Source organism: Delphinus delphis, chromosome 16 (assembly GCF_949987515.2).
Source record: "Delphinus delphis chromosome 16, mDelDel1.2, whole genome shotgun sequence".
NCBI classification, from domain to species: Eukaryota; Metazoa; Chordata; class Mammalia; order Artiodactyla; family Delphinidae; genus Delphinus; species Delphinus delphis.
The window spans coordinates 62,701,611-62,723,971 of NC_082698.1; the positions used below are offsets into that span (position 1 = coordinate 62,701,611).

The window sequence follows — 22,361 nt, forward strand, 5'->3', positions numbered from 1 at the left end:
AGCCGAGCCAGTGTCAGTGCTGCTATCGTGACCATTCTAAAATGAAGGTGGCTTTTGCTGAGCACTTTTCCACCTCTTCTCACAGCTCACTGTGGGAGATGGCAAAGGCACAGATGAAATGTTCACTCTACATGAGAAAAACAGGAGGAAGACAGAAGCAGCTCGCTGGGGGGCACGGTGGGCGGTGAGCTATGCATCCTAGGCTGCCTTTCAGAGGAAAAGAGGGTGAGGCCAGACCAGGGGTGCTTAGCTCTTCTGGACTCAATGGTCCTTCAATACAAATATATGTGATGCACCTTTCCTATCCTGGAATGTAACCTACTTACACACAGGATGATTTCAAACAAATCAATATAATGCCCTAACATACAGGATGAATAAAAGGAAATGATTTATAGTAAAATTATGGAACTTCAAAATGCAACCGCTCAGGGCCTACTACTCCAGAGGAAGAACAAAACCCTCCCAAATGGCCAAAATGTCCCCTGTGTTGCCTACTGCCCCCATCACGGCCCCCTGGCCAGGTCCACCTCTAATAGGGAAGGCCCTGCCCACTCACCTCTCGATCTGAGAGAGATACTTGGTCTGAAAGATGCCCCGAGTCTTCAGCGGCTCAGAGATCTGCCCTCGGAAGAGGAATCCCCTCTTGGTGAAATCTATCAAGATGTTGCGGACGATTTCACCCAGGTACATACCGCTGATCATCTTCTCATACCTGGAACGAGAGGAGCGGACTGGGTGTCTATATGAAGCCTGCGGTCTCACAGTAACCCCGGGCGCCTTACTGTGCCTCATCGGCGTCACCGACCCGTGCACCCAGCCCTGTGCTCCCTGGCAGACGCAGAGCGTGAGACCGGGAAGGACTGAGGAATCCCCAACCCTCCTAGGATCAGACGCAAAAGTACCAGCACTCTGCCTCACTGCTGGACCATCCTCTTCCTCACCTGACTCCCTGCCTTTGCCTGGCGAAACCCCACTCCAGCTCTCAGCTCTCAACTTGCCCAGCACGGCTCCAAGAGGTCTGTCCTCCCCCTGCCTATCTCAGCTCCCATGCACCCTCCCTTCTTCACAGCACACACAGGTCCTCCGCCCCTTGGCACTCCTGCAGCGAAAGCCTCGAGGGGACAGAGAATGTGTGTCTTGCTCAGCTTTGAGTCCCAGGGCCCAGCACAGCTCAGCGTTGCTCTCAGTCAGGTGCTCAATCAATACCTGTAGAACCAGCAAATGGCTTAAAGGAACAAGACAACACAGGGAAAGTTCCCACTAGATTTTTGGAAGGTTTTGCCAAAACCCAGAGTGCTGGTCAAGTACCCACAGAGTGATAAAGCCACACAGGCTGGAGGACCCAGGTGGCCACCACACCCCTGAGGGTCACCTGTTCGTGGGGGCTTTTAATTCCTGTCCTCTCCATGCTCAGGAGCCTCAAGAAATGGCATGGGCTTTAAATGCTTCCATGCACACACCCCATCCCAGTGTCCCCAAGCTGGCACGACTCCACTGGAATGTGGATACTCCAGAAGACTTCGGGTGGTCCACAGGAAAAACACGAACTAGAACTCCTATCATCAGTTCCCATCTAGTCCTTTTCATTCCATCAAGGAGACATCTCCTTGGTGTTGATAAGTTTGATGCTGATATGGCTCTAACCACTTCCAACCTCTACTGAGCTCCCTTATAACAAAGGGGGTCTTCCTGTAGAGCTGTTGGTAGGCACAGTAGCTAGGATTGAAATAACGCTGTTCTACACTATATCCATTTTATGGTAATATTGGTTTTCCTCCCTCATTAAATGTAAGAATACAAGCTGATTTAAAGAAAAACATTAAGCATAGGTGGTATCTGGAAAAGACAAAAATCTTGAGGTCAGCTGCAGAATCACCTATGTTTGGGAGGTATTACCCCCAGCTCTTCATTCTGCTCCTGGGGGCACGGCTTAGACCACCTCGTCTTGGCTACGGCAGAGGATGGCCTGATCCCTGGGAGCTTGAGACAAGGGGTCATTTGTCTCTATGCTGGGAAGGGTGGACACTGCCATCTTGGGGAGGGCCCCTGACACCCGAGCTGCAAAGATCCAATCAGCCACTAGGTGGTGCAGGAGGTCTGCCGTGGGAAAAGGAGGAATTGGTGGGTGGCGGGCCTCTGCCTCACCAGTGATGGGGAGCCCCCCACTCCCACTGGCGACGTCCTAATTTCCCTTGCCCTTTAACAACTGCAGGTCAAATGTGTCCTGCTAAACAAGGCAAAAACCTGCTGACCAACAGATTTCTATTAGCCTGATGGGGAAGAAACAGAGAGCAATGAGAAGGCCAGAATGTTGCAGGATAAACACGGTCACTGAGAGGAGTGGTGTGGCCACTGCTACCCTGTCCCCAGAGGCACCTGCACAGAACATCAACCCTGGGCCATCTTGTACCATGTGCTGCCACCACCCTCCACCCCTAAGTTCTCTGCTCTCCTTGGGCCAAAAGCCAAGGTCAAGAGTGAACCTGAGGGACCACAGTCTCCAGGCTTTGTGCAAACCCCACTCCTAGAAACTTCTTCCGTTGTAACAGGCAGAATGCCCTCCCATCCCGTCTCCTCCACCAGGTGGGATTACCTTTGCTTCCCAGCGTTTAGAGAATATTCATCCACCAGTTTGTCATAGATCGTTCTGATGTCATCCAGACACCCGTTGTCCCCAAAGGCACCCCACTCCATGTTGATACACATTTGGCCCTCGTTTCCTGCTAGCGTCTCGACGTTTTTCATTTCTTCCATGTAGCAGGCATTGCTGCCCGTCCCTGGAATACATGAGGAGAGAATGAATGGCCACACCACCATGCTTAGTGGGTAGGGGGATTGCAGATAGACGTGGGGCCTGGGGCTCCACAGAGAGGGGCACACGTTTGAGATGAACAAAGTAATAGCTTCACTTTCCCAATGTCTTCCAGGAAAAATCTCAAAATATAAAGGCAAAATCAGAGTTAAAACTGCCCAGAGCATTTGATTAACTTACTTTATACTAAGACATCAACACCGAGAGCCTCGTGTGTTTACCTGTCCACGCAGGGCTCTGTTTATTTTAATACAAGATGGTCTTACAACAAAGGGATGTATTTTCAATGGTAGAAGTTCAGGCAGCATTCAGACTGGAAGGATATTTCTCTATTTCTCTTTCCTTCTCTCTGCACATATACACACACACACATATACTGCATTTATATGTATATACACACATACATATAAAATATTACATGGAGGGGTTGTCTACTATCCCACCATGCATGTCCACTTATCTTTTCTTATCAAACTTGGCCGTGGACTCTGCCTGAATGAACTCTCCTGTGTGTTCCAAAATGAGGCCCACAGTTAGTTCAGGGAAGGACAGTGTCCTGAGCATCTCAACGGTGCCCTTCTAAAGCAATGGCTCCTCACCATTTTGGTATCACAGATCTCTTTGAGATTCTGATGATTCTCCTGAGAAAAGGGATGTTTCCCTGAGTGCACCCCTACACTGTATACACACAAATAGACAAACGGCTTCCAGGGGACCAGGAGCCTCTGATCTCCATCCCTGACCTCCCCAGGGCAGGGCTAGTCAGACTGTGGCCCCCCAAGGACTAGGGCTGGACCACAAACTGTTTGCTGTTCTCGACTAGGAGTAGTTAGGTACAGATGCTGAGAGGAAGCGTTCTAAAACTTTCACAGCAGATTTAACAGCCAGACATCCAAACTTGTGGTCACTGGCCTCGTCTCAGTCAATGGACTGGAAATTTAAAAACCAGTCAACTAACCAAGGAGTCTCTCACACAGATACTTTAACATACACCTGAATCCCCTGAGGAGCTGTTAAGATGGATTTTCTGATTCAGGAGGTCTGGGGTGAGGCCTAAGACCTTGCATTTCTAACACACTCGCAGGTGGCCAGGGATTACACTTGCAGCCGCAAGGCCCTCGAGCACCGTGGACACACCCTGGGTGGGAGACAGAGGTCGATGGATTTTCAACATCCTTAAGGGACACAAGGACACCTCTACCAGCTAGACAAGTGGGCTCTGGCTGTTTTATGCCCTTTAAAGGAACTTAAGTAGAATTCACAGATGCTTCTGACTGTGTAACTGTAAGCAGATAGGGTAGGGGGTCTCCAGAGAAAGACAAACAGGCATGACTCTCTTGATATAAGAGGAGCCATTTTGGCCTAAACCATTTTGTGGTCTAAGCCTGGCCACAATGCTTGCTCTTGAACAGGTCTCAGTAATAATGATTTGAAGGGAACGAAAGGACCAACTGTTACCAGGCATGAGAAGTAACAATAGCAAAGATCATAAATCAGTTGTAAAGACTCCTAGCTCTGTTTCAGTGGTAAAGATTAGCCTGAAGCACTTTCTTGAGCTGTTTTGCAGAATTTAAACCCCCGCTGGGCACTCAACCACCAGATCAAGTGTAACCTAAGGGATGGTGATGTTGACCTTTCCTGACCCTCGTGACTTAAATCAACTGAAGCCTGGACTCTGTCAACCTCTGCCCCAATTCTATACTGAATTCTCCTCTGCCCAAGCCCCTTCATGAATATGCACGTACCCTTAGCTTAAAACTTCCCCAATTTTTCTGTTTGAGGAGACGCTGCTTTGGGAAAGATCCCCAGTGTTCTCTTGCTGCAAGTAATAAATCCTTCCTTCTGATCTTTGGTTTGGTTGTGTCCTTGGGCTCGACACCCACCAAGAAGCCAACCCAGTTTTCGGGTAACATAACTGGATTATTTTTGTTTTCTCGACTCCCTTTCACCCAAAGTGTAAAACTGAGGGAAGAGGAGCCCCAGAAGTGGAAGGGATGCAAAGAAAGCCAAAACGTGTAAATTATACTTCTTGCTCATGGGCGTTCTGAGCAGAGATCAACTGATGACAGAGGGAAAGAGTGACTTTGAAGGCAGCGGGAGAACCCCCTACCCCCACCCCCCACCTCCGGACCCCCGGCATTTGCGGGCCTGACCTCTGGCCAGGAAGGTGAGGTCAGGCCCAAGCAGAGAAAGTGCTGTGTCACTCTAGCTTTGCATTTCACACCTAAGCCCATTCATAAGCAGAAGGAAGGGAGGGGCCGGGTGGAGAAAGAAAGCTTTGCAAAAGAAAGGAAGAAACAAAGAGCCCCAAAGCCAGGCCCCAAACGACATTTACCTGGGGCTGCTCCCTAGCTTTTTAAAATTTCTACAGGAGCCAAAAGTGGTTTAACAAATGAAAAGGGCTTCCTGGCACCAGGAAGGCAGCCTGCTGGGGCCCTCGCCCAATCTCCCAGGTCCAAGCAGCAGGCTGCTTGCTGACTCTCTCCGCCCAGGGATGCTCTGCAGGTGTTAGCTAAGAAACCGGGCCTTTTCCCAGCATCCCTGACATTAGGAACAGCATCAGTTAGGCAAATGTTTTTCTTGGAGCCTAAAATCAAGATGCTTCTGGAATCTTGTGCTCTCAAGGCCCAGACCCCTACTGTGCTTGGATTATAAGGGAACAACCTGCAAAGCCAGATAATCCCTCTGCCTCTAACCGAGCAGGACCCTATGGGGCCTTCCCGGGACAGACCCCTCTCCCATATCCTCTACTTTAGCTCCTCTCTGAAGTACCTAGATAATAGTGTCTGATGCACATTCCCTAAGTTGTTTTACTGATGCTAAAACCCCCACCAAATGGAAGATATTAGCTACTTGATGACCTTGAGAACATAGCCCCAGGCCTGCTGGAGCCTAAGGACTGTTAATGTTAACCCGTGACACCGTCCTGTTACCTCACCATCAACCAATCAGAGAATTGTGCAGGAGCTGATCACAGACCCTGAGACGCCCCTCCCTCACCTGGCCTTTAAAAAGGCTGTGCTGGGGGCTTCCCTGGTGGCGCAGCGGTTGAGAATCTGCCTGCTAATTCGAGCCCTGGTCTGGGAGGATCCCACATGCCGCGCAGCGACTAAGCCCGTGCGCCACAACTACTGAGCCTGCGCGTCCGGAGCCTGTGCCTCGCGACAAGAGAGGCCGCGATAGTGAGAGGCCCGCGCACCGTGATGAAGAGTGGCCCCCGCTCAACGCAACTAGAGGAAGCCCTCGCACAGAAACGAAGACCCAGCACAGCCAAAATAAAAATAAATAAAAAGGCCGTGCTGAACTGTATGGAGGAGTTCGGGCTTCCTGAGCGTTGGCTGTCCTGGACTCCTTGTATGGCGCCTCACAATAAACGCTGCCCTTTCAGTCCTGTGCCTCTTTGTCTATCCCCGCTCCCCCCAGCAAAAAACCAAAAACATAACAAAACATAAAAAATGCTGCACTCTTCCTTCACCACAACCCAGTGTCAGTAGATTGGCTTTACTGTGCACAGGTGAGCAGACCCAGGTTTTGGCTCAGTAATATGCCTCCCACTTCAGCAGCTGGGATCATTGGTGCTAAAGGCTAAATGGCGCCCAGACTGCCCTCGGGCCCTTCTCCACAGTCAGGAGAAGAGGAGGCTTGCTTTCTTCCCAGCCACAGGCCCCGGCCCCGCAACACCTGCCCGGGTCCCTCCCTACAAGCCCTGCTGACGAGGCCAGCTCCAAGCACTCCCACCCTGTCCGCCGGGGGGGCCGGGGCCGTGTGAGCCACCTGGGGGCAGCACTCCTGGAGAGCTCCGTTCCTGCTGACAATCTGCTTACAGTCAACTGGAAGCCTCGTGGGCTGGGTGTTGGGAGGGGAAACCCCTGGACAGCCCTGCAGCCTCAGGCCATGATGAAACTCTGGAGGTGGGTTAAGGGGACAGTGCTGACAGATATACTGTCTCACACCGAGGGCTGAACTGTTGGCTCAGGGCCCCACAGAACAGGAAAACCCAGCCTACCCTGCCCCAGAAAAAGACCTTCCAGGACACCCACCTACGATGAGTCCAACCTCGCAGGTGGGCTCCTCATAAGCACAGGTCATCATGGTGCCCACCGTGTCATTGACCACAGCCACCACGTCCAAGTCAAATTCCTTTGGAAAGAAAGAGACACAGGTTTAGCTTTAGGGGAGGGACAGCGCTGCCCGGCTTGAGTTCTGCAGGGTCACTCTGCTGCACTGCAGTCAGAAAGCTGCTGGTGCGTCATCTGAAATAGTTTCCTTACCAGCCTGTGAAAGGTAATGAAATGCTTCTTCACTAAACATCTACTATTACTGATGTATCTGACGCTTGAGCTCTGAAGAAAGGAAGTATTCTACCCATTTCACAGATGGCCATGAGTCCTAGAGCGGCAGCCCAGTGGGCACTGCGGAATGGAGAAGAGACAAGGGACAGTGGCCAAGTAACTCTTTCTCTTGGCAGGTTAAAGTATTATAGCCTTTCAGAGGGCAAAATGGAAGTACCAAATCTATGTCTCAGAATCTGTTCTTCGGAGACAAGCATACAGGTGCACAAAGGCACATCCAAGGGTATCTGCGTGACTTATGCGAGCCAGAAGGAGAAACAACCCAAATCTAGATCAAAAGGGGCATGTAAGGCCTGGTTCGGGCAAACTCTGGAATTCTGCACAGCCAAGAAAGTGAATGAGGCTGGCCTCTAGGTAGTGACACGAAAGACTCCTATTTCATAGCAAGTGAAAAAAGCCAGCTGTAATATAGTATACACGGTATGACTCCCATTTTTTAAATGTGTGTACGTTGGTATATGCATGGAAAGTACCTTGGAAGAACAATGAGATTAAGAGTTGTGAAATGGGCAAAAAGAGGGCATCAGGTTTCTTTTCAAAGAAATATTAGCTGTCGTCTAGCACCCTCTTCCAGGAACAATCGATCCCTCTTCCAACCCATACATTTCAGCCTCCCTGACTGCTTGTGTATATTAATTAATCTGCTCTTCTGAACTGGAGACACTTGAACGGACCTTTTTTTTTTTTAACTTCTGATTCCCTCATTAATTAATGAGTTAAATAAAAACTTCGGAATTTTTCATTTTATATTTTGTCAGTCAATGTCCTCCAGCCAAAGACCACCAGAAACATACCCACAGTGGAAAAACCTGGACTTCCTGACTGGTTGGTTGCAACACAGGCAAACACATCCCATGGTGCGTGCCAGAAAGTACTAGAAAGCACAGTTATAGGATCTGAGCCTGTGCTGGTGGTTTTAGGGAGGGTTCTAAGAAGTGGGGTTTTGCTCAGGACTGGATGCTGGCAGGAAGCAGGGCCATCTCTGAGCACGTGCCAAGTTCTGCCATGATGACGCAGCGCTTCCTGCTCATTTGATTCCATCGCGGTCGCAAGGGGGCTGTGATGACGGCTGTGCTCTGCGGCAGTGCCCGGCTGTGCCCCCCTGCCAGGGGCTGCTTTTCCCTTTTTCAAGCTGGAGGAGAGCCATGATTTTACATTCCTTAAACTATCCTTTAATAACACAAAACTGTTCTGCTCTCTTTTATTGCCATCAGTTGGGGAAACCTTAATACCCTTGTCACAGGGTTCTGTATCGTATGAATTCTTTATATTTTTATTTTTGCGGTACGCGGGCCTCTCACTGTTGTGGCCTCTTCCGTTGCGGAGCACAGGCTCTGGACGCGCATGCTCAGCGGCCATGGCTCACGGGCCCAGCCGCTCTGCGGCATGTGGGATTCTCCCGGACCGGGGCACGAACCCGTGTCCCCTGCATCGGCAGGCAGACTCTCAACCACTGCGCCACCAGGGAAGCCCACGAAAGATTTTTAAAAACATCCTTTTAATAGTTACCTCTCTCCTTTTTACCGCATCCCTCAGTAAGGTCGCTACATCCTGCCCCACGCAATCAGTTGCCTTAAAACCTTTCGTCCAGGTGATCAAGATTCCCTGCAATAGGAAGGGTAGTGGGAGAGTCCTGTGTCATTAATCCTTCTAGGCAGAATACAAAATTCCACCCCCTCCTTCCGGAGTAAACACCTGCTAAGAATTTATAGTGAGACGATGCTGGAACATCTTAAGCATAAACCAATAAAATACAAAGAGTCCTCCGCAGGCCTGCCCCCTCTCACTGTCCTCACAGTGGTCTGGTCTGTAATCCCCACTTCACAGATGGAGAAACTGAGGCATAGAAAGTTAATGGTGCTGCCCGTGGTATAACCAACTAGCTCCTCTGAAGAACAGTCTGCCAAAAACATAAGTGGAGAAATGCAAATTTTTAGGAACACTGTTACTACCTAAAGTAAACTTTAGGTTTGATTGGAGTGTAGTGTATACACTTGCTGGGTGTGTCCTCACTATGATGACGGCATAAGTGAACGGCTTGTTAAAACCACCAGACCTTTTCAAAACTGCAAAACCAAGTTTACATGGATCCACCCGTTGAGATCTGAAGGAGTTATTAAGAGGGAAAAAGACCCGAGTCAGCACCGTGTCTGGATTAACTGGCTTCTAGAGGCAGGTGGCCCTGCCCGGCTTGCCAAGTGCTGCCAATCATGTGCCTCAAACCCTGGCCTAAGGTCCCGTGTGATGTGATGCCAACATCGGGGCCTGCTCCCTGGCCATACCTCTACCTGTGAAAACACAGAGAATGGGTCTCGCCTGCATGATTCTGCACAACCGCTCCCTTCCACACAGAACGTCCCCCCGGGCCTGCCAACACCCCTAAGCATGGTGCCGGTGTTGTTGGAGTAGGCTGAGATGCTCCACTAGACTGGCGGCTTCCTGAGGGCAGGAACTGTGTGGCCAGCTCGTGGTCCTCAGCAGGTGCTCAAGCCCTGACCTTGAGCCCTGGTTCATTCCATTTATTGAATAAACAGTTATTAAGCATCTTCTCTGATAGCACACTGTGCTAGGGCCTGTGGGGAACACAGGTCCTCGGCTCAAGGAGCATACAACGTCGCAGAAAAGAGAGACACCAAAGATCACTAAAAACTGTGTAAGAAGTGCTATAACCAGGCAACATGAGAGGAAACAGGGAACACTCACGAGGGTGAGATTCTTTTTGCCTGGAGGACCAGAAGGCTTCCCAGAAGAGGTGAATTCTTTAAATGATAAGATAAAAGAAGAGTAGAGTCTTAAGATGTGCTGGAGGGTGTGGCGTAAGACCTGGGTCAACCCACTGTGACAGCTAAACTGTCCCAGAATCGAGGGAGGACACAGAGGCTGGAGGAGGCTTCAAGAGCTGACCCACACTGGCCAAGGGACAGTCAGCACCGCCCGGTGTCTGATGCCTGGAAAAAGGAGACTCACCGCATCCAAGCTCGTCTGCTTGCAGGGAAACGAAAACGTGAAGCCCAGAGGCATTCTGGGGCCCTTGATGCCCATGTAGTCCAGGAAGTCAGAGATGCAAGAAACGATGTGGTCAAACAGCTTTAGGAGAAAGGAAGGGCTTACTCATGTATCCTCTAGTTTCACACCTTCAGTGCATACATACAAGTACACACACATACCCACCCGCCCCCGACACATGCAGAGCAAGCCCCCCTCCCTAGTATCTTCCCAGCCCCTGAGCATCCTAAGCCCAGCATGGCTGAATGTACCTGATGCTTTCGGGCCACACAGACACAACTGCACAGCAGCATGTATCACATGCAGGTTCTGGGGCCCGATGCCACCGGCCAGGTCTGTGACGCACATATGCCACGGCGGTATAAAAGCAAACCTGTCTCACCTCTTCCCCGGTGCCCTGCATGATTTCCGTGGGAATGGCGTAGATCTTGTTGTGCATTTCCACTGTTCTCTTTTTCCCACTACGAATTTTCACCAGCAAGACGCGGAAATTCGTTCCTCCAAGATCCAGGGCCAGGAAGTCACCGTGCTCTGTTGTGGTCAAGAACATAAAGAAGGTCAAGAAGAGTTAGTATTGCCTCCTGGCAGCCAGTAGCCCCAAGACGTCAGACTTTCAAGGGAGGAGGCCGCATATTAAATATAGGGGAGAAGCTGTTAAGTCTTCCCTCAGCACACAGCCCAGGCTCAGAGAGGGTGGGCACCAACTCATGACCACCGCAGCCTCTGAGCCACGCTAGAAGGACAAAAGGCCCCATAGATGAAGCACCTGTCACAGTAAACAAATAGATGTTACCAGGCTACTAAAAAGCTTGGCAACAATGACCTGATGTTAGGGAACCTCATATAAAAGTTAATAATATATGTCAATGTGTAGAGTGTTGCAAAAATGGCCACCGTCATTCCTCCCTGTACGCAGGCTTCTTTGCAAAGCGACTTTGCAGTTCTTCCCGTCAAAAGGTGGAATCTGGGCTTCCCTGGTGGCACAGTGGTTGAGAGTCCGCCTGCCGATGCAGGGGACACGGGTTCGTGCCCCGGTCCGGGAAGATCCCACATGCCGCGGAGCGGCTGGGCCCGTGAGCCATGGCCGCTGAGCCTGCGCGTCCGGAGCCTGTGCTCCGCAACGGGAGAGGCCACAACAGTGAGAGGCCCGTGTACCGCAAAAAAAAAAAAAAAAAAAAAAAAAAAAAGATGGAATCTATTTCCGCCTCCCCTTGGATCTGGCCTGGCCTTATAACTTGCTTTGGCCAACAGAGTGTGGCAGAAGCGGAGCTGAGCCAGCCCCAGCCTAGGCCTCCAAGAGGCTTTGAGGTCTCCCTCTCCCTCGTGGACCCTGCTGTTACCATGTGAACAAGCCCGGCGGCCCGCTGGAGGATGAGACACGTGGCCAGGCACTCCTACACCCCAGCTGACAGACAAATGCTGGACATGTAAGGGAGAGCCTCCCAGGGGCTGCAGATGCATGAATGAAAGTTCAGCCAAGCCTGGCCCAGATGAGCAACGATAAGTTGCTGACCCAGGGTCCCCTGAGCCACAATAAGTGGTTGCTGTTTAAAGCCACTAAGTTTCACGGTGGTTTATAATGCCAGAGTAAGTAGCTTACACAGAGGACATACTCATATCACAAACAGTCATCAGCATCCCCCCAGTGCTCAGCTCCAACAGGACCAGCAAGGTCAGCAGTACGGGGTTGGACGCTGAGCTCCAACCTACCCGGGTATAACAATGCCCAGGCCTCTTTGTGCCTCTCCACCAGGACCTAGGAAGGGGCAGTGAGTGTTTATCCTTCTTCTACTTTCCTGTGTTTATCAGAGGCCCTATAGCAATCTCAGTGCTTCGGGATCTGCCCAGCTCTGTTCTCTTAAGAACACTTTCTAATTCTGAACAGGGCTGTGGTTTTAGAGACAGCGCCTGCCTGGGAGGCTGGACCAGGGGAAATAGACTGCCTTGAGTCACACACACGGCAAGTCGGTGGTAAAAATGGAAGAGAGAGGTTTGAGTGAGTTTGTAGCTCTTGCCAAAATCATGCCACCCCAGTGCAGAGCATCCACTGGAGAAGCCAACCACCCTGCAGCCCCACCGTGACTCAGCCACTGGTATAAGACGCGGGAGGGGCGTGTCAGCCCCCAACAGAGGTCCTCACCTGTCCCGTCGGGAGTGCTCCGGACAAAGGAGGGCAGCATCTTGACGACGGCCTTGTCATGCGTCTGCTTGCCCAGCCCCAGTTCCATCTCGGCCCGCATCCTCCTTTTCACCTCCAGCAGCGTATCCTTGGTGAGACTGAAGTGGGCCAGGGTCTCCTCTATCTGCCGGTGCTGCTCAGCCAGGCGGTAGGCCACCGCGGTCACCATGGCAGCCCCCTTGCCGCTGCCACTCTCCGAGAGGAGGAAACGCACATCGCAGTCGGGCACCAAGCGCCTCAGGGTCTTGTGGAAACGCCGGGAATACCTGGGGTGTGGAGGCCACAATAGCCGACTGAGCCAGACTGTAGGGACCTCCAGGACCCCTTTCTTTCTTCTTGTACACCTTAATTCCATTTTCTACACTTGCTTTCCGCATTACTCCAGTCACACAACACATCCACTGTAGAAAAGTTACCAAATGCAGACAGGTAAAAAGGGGAAACTGAAATCACCCACAGTGACACATAAAAAGAGAGGGCTCTCATTGTTACATGAATATCGAGGGACTTCCCTGGTGGTCCAGTGGTTAGGACTCTGCACTTCCACTGCAGGGGACCACAGGTTTGATCCGTGGTGAGGGAACTAAGATCCCACACGCCATGAGGCCAAAACAAACAAAAAAAAGAATATCAAATACAGAAAATTCAGGGTCCAAAAAAATGTTGTCTACCATGACAAGGAGATAATACAGCACAGTGGTCAACAAAGAACCCAAAAGAGCCCAGTGTTTAAAAGTCAGACCAGGAGATAGGGTGAGTGTCCCCACTTCCGTACCAGGGGACCTTGTTCCGTTACTTAACCTTGGAGTCAATGTGGATGACAGCATCTGGCTGACAGTGATGTGGTGGGAACTCAGTGAGTTCATCACATCTTCGATGAATAACTGGTGCTGAGCAAGGGCTCAATCAAGCAAGAATCTCTCTTGTTTTCCATTTTCGCTTGGCCCTTTCCCTCAGCCCCCAAGACTAGGGATATTTTTTAGTGGTTAGAAGAGGACTTTAGGACAGGACTCAGTGAGACACAGAACTTTCTCCAGGTCTGAGGTCTGTTGTAAGTATGGAAGGCTGCCTGCCATGGGAAACTGGGAAACCGGAACCTCAAAATGTTAACAGCGGTCAACTCCAGGGGATGGGGTTAACAATGACTTCTATTCTCTTTGTAATTTTCTGAACTATCTGAAGTTTCTATACCAAAAATATTTTATTCCTGAAATAATCAGTATTTAATCAAAGTTATTTTTTAAAATGTGATGTTGCAGATGACAGAGTTCTAGAGATGACTGGTGTAATGGTCAAGGGATCGATCCAAGAAGAAGATATAACAAGTGTAAATATTTATGCACCCAACACAGGAGCACCTCAATACATAAGGCAAATAGTAGAGATGACTGGTGGTGATGCCTGCACGACAGTGTGAAGGTACTTAAATTTACTGAACTGTACACTCAAAAAATGGCTAAGATGATAAATTTTATATTATGCGTATTTTACCGCAAGTAGAAAATTATTTTAATGTGATGTAAATCCCTAAGCTGTCTTGTCCAAAAATTAGCCAAGAAATTAAAAAAAAAAAAAAAAAAAGATGGCTAATTGCATTATCAAGAATTTGACAAAAACTCTAAGAATATAAAGAAATAAAATTATGAACCTGGCAGATAATAGCAGCTAACTAGCTCAAACCCTATCCCCTCAGCAACACTGAACTATTTCAGTTTAAGTCAATCCTTATTTAACTGTTACTAGAACTGGGTACGAAGGCACAGTATCTGCAAGGCCACTTCACAGGCACATTATATATACAATGGGAGAAATACCTGAGATCCTGTACAAAAAAATCACGTCGCAGGCAGTTCTTGTTAAAATTCGGAACATGAAGACTTAGAATTCACCTTTAGCCTTTTTAATAGATTCAGGCCATGTCCTTAGTGGCCACAGAAGGCTTTTGACGCTAAGGCGTCCAATAGACAAGAAGGCAGCATCAATGGGGACCACTTAACAACTTAATCCCTCTCTGTCTCTCAGATGCAAAGCATCAACAAGTTACCCATTTTTAAAAAGTACTATCTGAGGGTTTGAAGGGGCTTTAGAAACTCATCGGAGCTTCTAAAATAGGAATGTGGGCACTACACCTATGACCCGAGCTACAGTGAGGATGAAGGTCCCTGATGAAATGCAGACAAGCAAGAGAATTCAAGATACAGACATATTCCACCCAGTGCTCCTGGCAGCTATAGAAATCTCTACCAAGACTTACGAAATGAGGAGAGATGACAGTGCAGTGCAGAAGCAACACCAGGGCTGAGGGCTGGATACTTCCCCAGGTGGGCAACTCTGACCTTTCTGCCCAGAGCTACGTATTATCTTGTCTGCCAGAAACCTTCACTGGGTGCAAAAGTCTGCCCTCTGGAGAAAGTCCTTAGCCCAGGCGGGTATTGAGTGCCAATTATAGCAAAGGGCAGACTCACTGTGGGTGCGTCTTGTAAAGAGACCCGTCGACACCAACCGTGGTCCGCAGCCTGGGTGTGCTCTTGTTATCTCGAAGACGATTCAGGATGGCGCCCAGCGTCGCAGCCACTAGGTTGGCAGAGCGGAACGAGACAATGGTGCACACGTGCTGGACCGAAATACAGTCGTCATCAGATGGCTCCACTCCCAGGCGGGTCAGGATTTCTCTGGCGTTGTGGAGGCCTTCCTTATTCCTGTGAGGTCAGAGGCCAATACTTGTGAGTTAAGGACCACAGCAGGCAGTGCAAAGCACTGAGGTTTGAAGGTCCTGGAGAGGTGAACTCACCGTTCACCATGTGTGTACGACATGGGATGAAGGCAGTCAAATGCCTGAGAAGAGCCTGAGAAAGGGTCTCCTCCATAAGAAGTCAGGAGGCAGTGAGAGGAAAAACTGTACTAGGCTGGGTTATGCCATGTCAGACAAACGGAGAGAAGTGAACAAGCCAGACCACCTGGGCCCTGAACAGGTGGAGAAATAGATGCTTCCACCCCAGGGCTCAGTGCCCAGGAGGCCTGGGGGAAATCTCCTGCTCTTTGGGTCTGTGAGTTGCCCCTGCATTCTTACACATTCTTCCTTGATGTCTTCCAGTCAAATTTTAATTCGCTGCATACATACATTCTTTGTATATCTTTTGCTGGATTCACTCCAGTGTATAGTTTTATTACTATTGTAGATGTGGTCTTTAAAAAAGAAAAGAAGATATATATATTCTTTATACACACACACACACATATTTTAAATATACCATATTAAGGTAAAATGTTAACAGTGGGGAAAACTGGGTGAGGGATATGTACTATCTTTGTAATTTTTCTGTAAGTCTAAAAATATTCTAAAATAAAAGATTTTAAAATATATACATATTTTAATTACTGTCAATATATAGAAATATAATTTTTGTATCTTATCTCCAGATATCTTCCTAACCTCTCCTGTTATTCTAATCACTTGTCTAGATATTTTTGGTGTTCCATACAAACAAATACGATCTGCAAATAATGACAGTTTTACTTCCTCTGTTTTTGATTCTTATGCCTTTAATCTCTTTTTCTTTCCTAAAAAAAATTTGGCTAAGGCTCCAGGACAATGTGGAATAGAAACAGGCGATACTGTCTTGCTCCTGATTTTAAAGAGAATGCTTCCAACATCTGCACTGGTAAGATGTTTTTTTTTGAGATAGACTTTACTACAATATAGATGCCTTCTTGAGCTAGTTCAAGTGGGTTTTGTTTCTTGGTAACCTAAGAGCCAACACCAGAAACAGGCCCAGAGGAAGGCAGGCATTTCCTGACTTTGTCAATGATTCTGAAGACAAACCATGAGCCTCTTTCTCCCTCCCCTCCCAACAGTTGACCAGGTGACTTGAGAACAGAGATGACTGGAAACTCAGTAGTGTGCCTCCCTATTGACTGTAGCTCTGTACCAATTGCTCCTAAAGGAGAGATCCTAGGACAAATGCCAGGACTCGGATGGGAAATAAGAGTAAGTTCAGATAAACCCCTCTCCACTTACATTATAGCCAGAGCTATGATGCCACTGGCTCTGAATTTCTAGGACCACAGCAGGGGCAGTGGGATGACCACCTCGTGTGGAAATGAAAGGGCATTTCTGGCACCAAGCTAGCCCTATCCTTAAACAGGTGGCCATGGGCTTCCCTGGTGGTACAGTGGTTGAGAATCCGCCTGCCGATGCAGGGAACACGGGTTCGTGCCCCAGTCCGGGAAGATCCCACATGCCGCGGAGCGGCTGGGCCCGTGAGCCATGGCCGCTGAGCCTGTGCATCCAGAGCCTGTGCTCCGCAACGGGAGAGGCCACAACAGTGAGAGGCCTGCGTACCGCAAAAAAAAGAAAAAAAACAGGTGGCCTTACACGGCTACGTGGAGTCTCCTGAACCAGGAATAGAATCTAGTGGCGCACGGAACTGGCCACAGGACAGGAGCCCTTCAGATGTGGAGCCGCCTGACTACACCAAACTGCCTGGCATCAAGTTCACCCAAGGCCTGCAAATAACAGTTGAGACAGAGAAGTCTGGGTTTCTTATGTTGAGGCCAAAAGGTAGCAGCCAGGGGGCTGGCTGGACTATCCTATCCTTCTATGTCTATCTGTCCTATCTCATCTGTTAACCAATGTTTCTCAAATTTGTGCCAGGGAACACCTGTGGCGGTGAACAAGTGAGAGAATGTGGGGGCCGAGACAGAGTGGGGAGGGAGGAGGCAGAGGGTGTTTCAGGCACAAGGGAAATTTGGGAAATGACCAGTTAACCAAGGTGAACTGGGTTTTCTTTAATATGCTAATGAATACTGTACTTCTCTAAGTATTTTCCAATCCTATTGGTTACAGAACCCTTTTTTCAGGGAACACCTAATGATCTTGAGGTCACTATGTTTCCCTGGAACATTGTCTGGAGAAGGTCCCGATATCCCAAGGGGGAATTAACCGAACCTGGGCTCAGTCAGCTCCTGTTCACCAACAGGATTCTAATCAGGTAAAGGTGTGTGTGTGTGTGTGTGTGTGTGTGTGTGTGTGTGTGTGTGTGTGTGTGTGTGTGTGTGTGTGTGTGTGTGTGCGCTAAGAGAGAGGGTAGACTGGCCCAGAAAGCCCTGACACTCTTGAGAAGTCGTTCTTCTCTGCCCCGCACCCCCAGAAAGCCTTGAGGGGAGGCACCTACTTTTCAATGGCTGACACGTCACTGGTGTTAAACTTCCCTCTGGTGAGCAGCTCCGGGGTGATCCGCCCTTCAAATAAAAGGCCCTCCTTGGCCATCTTGACCAGGATCAATCGGACCAGCTCGCCCATGTACATGCCACTGACCATCTTCTCAAACCTGCAGGAGAAAAGCGCCCAGACACTTGTCAGTCATTCTTACGTACCCACCAGTGGGGCAGCTCTTAAAGGGTGAGAGAGACACAAAAGGAGAGGAAGGCACGGCCCAACCCCTCACAAGCTCACATTCTCACTGGCAGGCAAGACCACGCACTTGTGTGATCAAACAGCGAGCACACAGCGGGGGAACAGGGGTCATCCAGACCCCACCCCCACCCCCAGGGTAGGAAACAGGAGGAGACCACCAAGGGGCAGGGGCCGGCAGGGAAGGCTGCCTGGAGGCGGGGAAACATAAGGATTTAGATTGGGGTTGACGAGAAGGCCCCCAGACAGAAATGAGCAGAATATGATCATCTCTTACAAAACTTTATGCCTTATTTTTTATTTTATTTTATTTTATTTTTATTTTTATATATATATATACATATATATATATGTGTATATATATATATATATATATATATATATATATATATATATATATATATATATATATATATTTTTTTTTTTGGCCATTCCACACGGCTTTCAGGATCTCAGTTCCCCGGCCAGGGATCGAACACGGGCCCCAGCAGTGTAAGCGCAGAGTTCTAACCACTGGACCACCAGGGAATTCCCAATGCTGTACTTTTTAAAGGGCTTTCATTTTCATCACCCTATCAGGGAGCTCTCCAATCCCTGTGGGAAGGTGGCCAGGAAGTATTCTCTCCATTTCCCAGCTCAGAAAGGGAAAATGTCTTCCCCAAGGGAAGATGACAGGGCTGAAATTCAGCCTTTCCCCATGGGACCTCTGTCGCTGGTCACCTCCCTGGCAGCCATGATCTTCTCCAGCCAAAAGGACCAGGAACGTGCTTTGGGGAACTCACTCCTTCCCCAGTGATGGGCCCCTACACTCCAGGAGAGGGCTCCAAGTAGCTTAAAACCAGTCAGCTCATCCTACTGCTCCGGCCACATTCAGCCACAGGCCAGTCCCAGTGGATCCGCTCTCCCGCCTCCCTTGGGAGGTGTGGTGGGAGGTGTGGGCTCTGTGGCTGCAACAGCATTTTGAGCCCAACACTGCAGGGGAGAGGCCGCCAGGGACTGGGGCTCGATGACATATCTGAGCCAGATCCAGGTCCCGAATCCTGGCTGACCAAGGGCAAGGAGGAAGCCCTGAGCAGGACAGATAAGAGGCAGGTCCACATCCGGGCAGCCAGCCTCTCCTCAGAGGGAGCCCAGCTGGCACGCCCGGAGCTGGCCGTGACACAGCAAAACGATCTGTGCCATTCAGAGCCAGGCCCAGGAGCCAGGGATGCTGCTGGGACCTGAGCACGCGGCCCTCCCTAGCCCCAAAACAAGGTGCAGAGAAACACTGGTTCTCATTGTTCTGCTCTGGACAGGACCAGACAGGACCTCCCCAGCCACAGCTGTGTTGAGGATCCCTGGCAGGAGAGCACCCTTCTGAGTCCTAGCTGCCCTGCCCAGTTGCTGCCCCAAACACCTGTGGGAACAGCCTGTGTGCAGCCTAATCTGGAGACTCAGAGCAGAAAGGAGCCAGACTGCCTGGGCTTAAGCCCAGCCCTGACACTTACTGTGTTACTTACCTCTCTGGGCCTCAGTTTCTTTACCTGTTTAATGGGCCTCGTGGCAGGGCCTACCCTTAAGGTTGTTGTATGGAGGAGAGGGATTGAAATAGGTAAAGTGCTACGGTGCCTGATAATGAGTGCTGTGACCCTGGCTCTGTGTTTCATACTTAACTAAGCACCTTATATGTAGGATTAACTTATTTCATCCTCATTACAACCCTATGAGGTAGACATTATCATTATCCCCATTCCACAGATAAGAAAGCTGAGGCATAGTAGGATGAATTGGGAGATTGGGATTGACACATATATACATTAATATGTATAAAACAGATAACTAATAAGAACCTGCTGTATAAAAAGATAAATACAATTCAAAAAAAAAGTATTCATAACATGTTTACAGAAAATTAAAAAAAAAGAAAACTGAGGGGGCTTCCCTGGTGGTGCAGTGGTTGAGAGTCCGCCTGCCGATGCAGGGGACACGGGTTTGTGCCCCGGTCCGGGAAGATCCCACATGCCGCAGAGCGGCTGGGCCCGTGAGCCACGGCCACTAAGCCTGCGCGTCCGGAGCCTGTGCTCCACAACGGGGAGGCCACAACGGCGAGAGGCCCGCGTACCGCAAAAAAAAAAGAAAACTGAGGCATAGAGAGGCCCATCGTCACAGGGCTGATAAGTGGCAAATCCACATTTTTAATCCAGTTAAATCCAGCCCCAGATTCTATGCTCTAATCACTGTGCTGTTCTGCCTATCTCATAGACAGTATCATTAATTGTTACCTGTATTACTATTGCGCTAGCAGCCACTAGCCCAACCCCTAGCCCAGTCTGTGCTTGTCCACCTCCAGCTCACTTCCTCTAGGTAGTCTGCCCCCCTGTTGGGCAAGTATGACAATAGGAAGGTTCTTCCCCCTTCAGATGAACAAAAATCAGCGTCCTTGCCTGATACCCCTCTACCCACTGCTTTTTGCTCTGCCATCTGGAGACACTCAGAATGATCTGCTCCCCTTTCTACACGATGGTCTCTTAGACACATAGATACTACCACCCCCTTTCCAGATAAAGGAAGCCCGAGGCCAGGAGCCTGTCCTTTCTCAGTCCCCAGAGTCCCTGTCAGAGCAGCAGAATGAGGAAACAGCACTTCTCATGAGCCTCCAGTGAAACCAAGCAAGTCGTGATCTGCTTCTCAGCAGTCAGGTGCCTACAACCACAGGCCGGTGGGCAGCACCACGGTGTTGCAACCTCACTGCCTGCTGGTGGGCACAGGCCTGGGGGAGACTGGGAAGGTGGGGGAGGACCATATTCAGACAGGAGAGCAAGGATTTGCATGCCGATCAGGAGTTCCCTTGGCAGCCAGGGTCTGCCCCGACAGGCAGCGCAGGGACAGAGAAGGAGGGTGAGGTCTGTGGCCACCTAATGAGGATTAGAGCTGCTGAGAGATTCCATGCAGCAGGCAGAGCCACAGTAAGTAAGCAGGTGTTTGGGGGATGACTTGAAAAGAAGTGGCGTTACTCCACCACCATTCAGGCCAAAGAATTTTCCAGACCAAACCTTCCTGCTGTTATGATCACTGCTACTGCTGTTTTGTGGGGTGGTGTCTCCTTTGTTTCGAAAGATGTGAGAAGGAATCACAGGGAAATGGGATTCAGAATTCCAGACAAAACAGAGAAAAAGAGCCAGAGGCCCAAGAAGACAGGAAGAGGAGACAGGGAATTTAAAACGAAAGAAGGTAGGGCTGACATCTACCATAGGAGATAGGTATGGGACCAAAACAACAAAGGCCCAGGATGGAGGGCGACAGGGAGGAAGGCCATGTCTGATCCCTTTTAGAGAGAGACCTTCTAGCTTGGGGGCTAGGGTGGGGTTCCTGAATACTCAGGGCCGTTCCCCCCGTGGTCCTAAAGCAGCAATCACCAATGAAGGTAGGAGCCACTGTGCCACTACCCCTCCTGTCAGCCATGTATGGTCAGTACTCAGTAAATGCAAACTTCAGTCAAAACAGATGAGGGGGTGCATAGTGGGCTAGAGCCCACCTGGGCGCAGAGCCTTTACAAAGAACTAACACACCTATGTTTTCAACCCCGGTTAAAAACTGGAATCACTTTTAGGCTCCTAAAGACAGGCCTCAGCCCAGGCCAAATGAATCAGAATTGGGAGGGAAGGTCTAGGGTGGGAGGATGCCTGGGCAACAGTATGCTTTTTAAAGGGCTCTATGTAATTCTTCTTTATTATTTTATTTTATTTTTATTTTTTTGGCCGCACCACGTGGCTTGTGGGATCTTAGTTCCACGACCAGGGATTGAACCTGGGGCCCCAGCAGTGAAAGCACAGAATCCTAACCACGGGACCACCAGGAAATTCCCGTTTTTAAAAAAAATTTTTTTTTTAATGTAATTCTAATGAAAAACATTCCTCTAGGGGACTTCCCTAGTGGTCCAGTGGTTAGGACTCCATGCTTCCACTGCAGGGGGGCATAGGTTCAATCCCTGGTCGGGGAACTAAGATCCTGCGTGCCATGTGGCATGGCCAAAAAAAAAAAAAAAAAGAAAAGAAAAACATTTCTCTAAAAGGTTAATAGAATGAAAGCTCCATTAAAACGCATTGTATGTGTGTTTTGGTTTTCGTTCCTTTCAGTCTATTTTGTCACTTCCACATCCACAGTGCCTAGAGCAGAACCTTGAGGATAGTATGCCCTTGGTAAATATTTTTTAAATTAATGTCAAAGGCAGAGAAACAGATGTTGATATAGATTATTTGTTTGGGGGTTACCTTCCTATTTGAGCAGTGGTGCCATTGATCAAGATGGCTCAGGATAAACTATTTATGTAACAATAACTTGGTAATAGTTTGTCAATGCTTACCAGATACCAGGTATTGCTAAATGCTTTACATTCCTTATATGATTTGATCCCCAAACATCCATATGATATAATTGTATTATTTCTATTCATTTTAAAGATAAATGAACTGAGGCTTAAAGGGGCTAATTAATACATCAGATGCCAAAACTAAATGTATGATAGAAACAGAATCTGAACTTAGAGACTTACATAGACTTAATTACATAGACCAGGACCTAAGATATACTTGGGTTACAAAATAAATAAAGAAAATT

General features: G+C 49.2%; 1 protein-coding gene across 1 annotated transcript in view; it reads right to left on the minus strand.

Annotated features, from left to right (window-relative positions):
* HK1 (hexokinase 1) overlaps positions 1-22,361 on the minus strand; it is a 70,703-nt gene that overhangs the window by 6,009 nt on the left and 42,333 nt on the right. Inside the window, exons 8-16 of the mRNA XM_060034879.1 lie at positions 17,527-17,682; positions 14,818-15,051; positions 12,314-12,618; positions 10,556-10,704; positions 10,135-10,254; positions 8,677-8,772; positions 6,856-6,955; positions 2,597-2,780; positions 560-715 (exon numbers count right to left, since the gene is read on the minus strand). Coding sequence (XP_059890862.1) covers positions 560-715; positions 2,597-2,780; positions 6,856-6,955; positions 8,677-8,772; positions 10,135-10,254; positions 10,556-10,704; positions 12,314-12,618; positions 14,818-15,051; positions 17,527-17,682 — 1,500 coding nt within the window. The remainder of the gene's footprint in view (positions 1-559; positions 716-2,596; positions 2,781-6,855; positions 6,956-8,676; positions 8,773-10,134; positions 10,255-10,555; positions 10,705-12,313; positions 12,619-14,817; positions 15,052-17,526; positions 17,683-22,361) is intronic.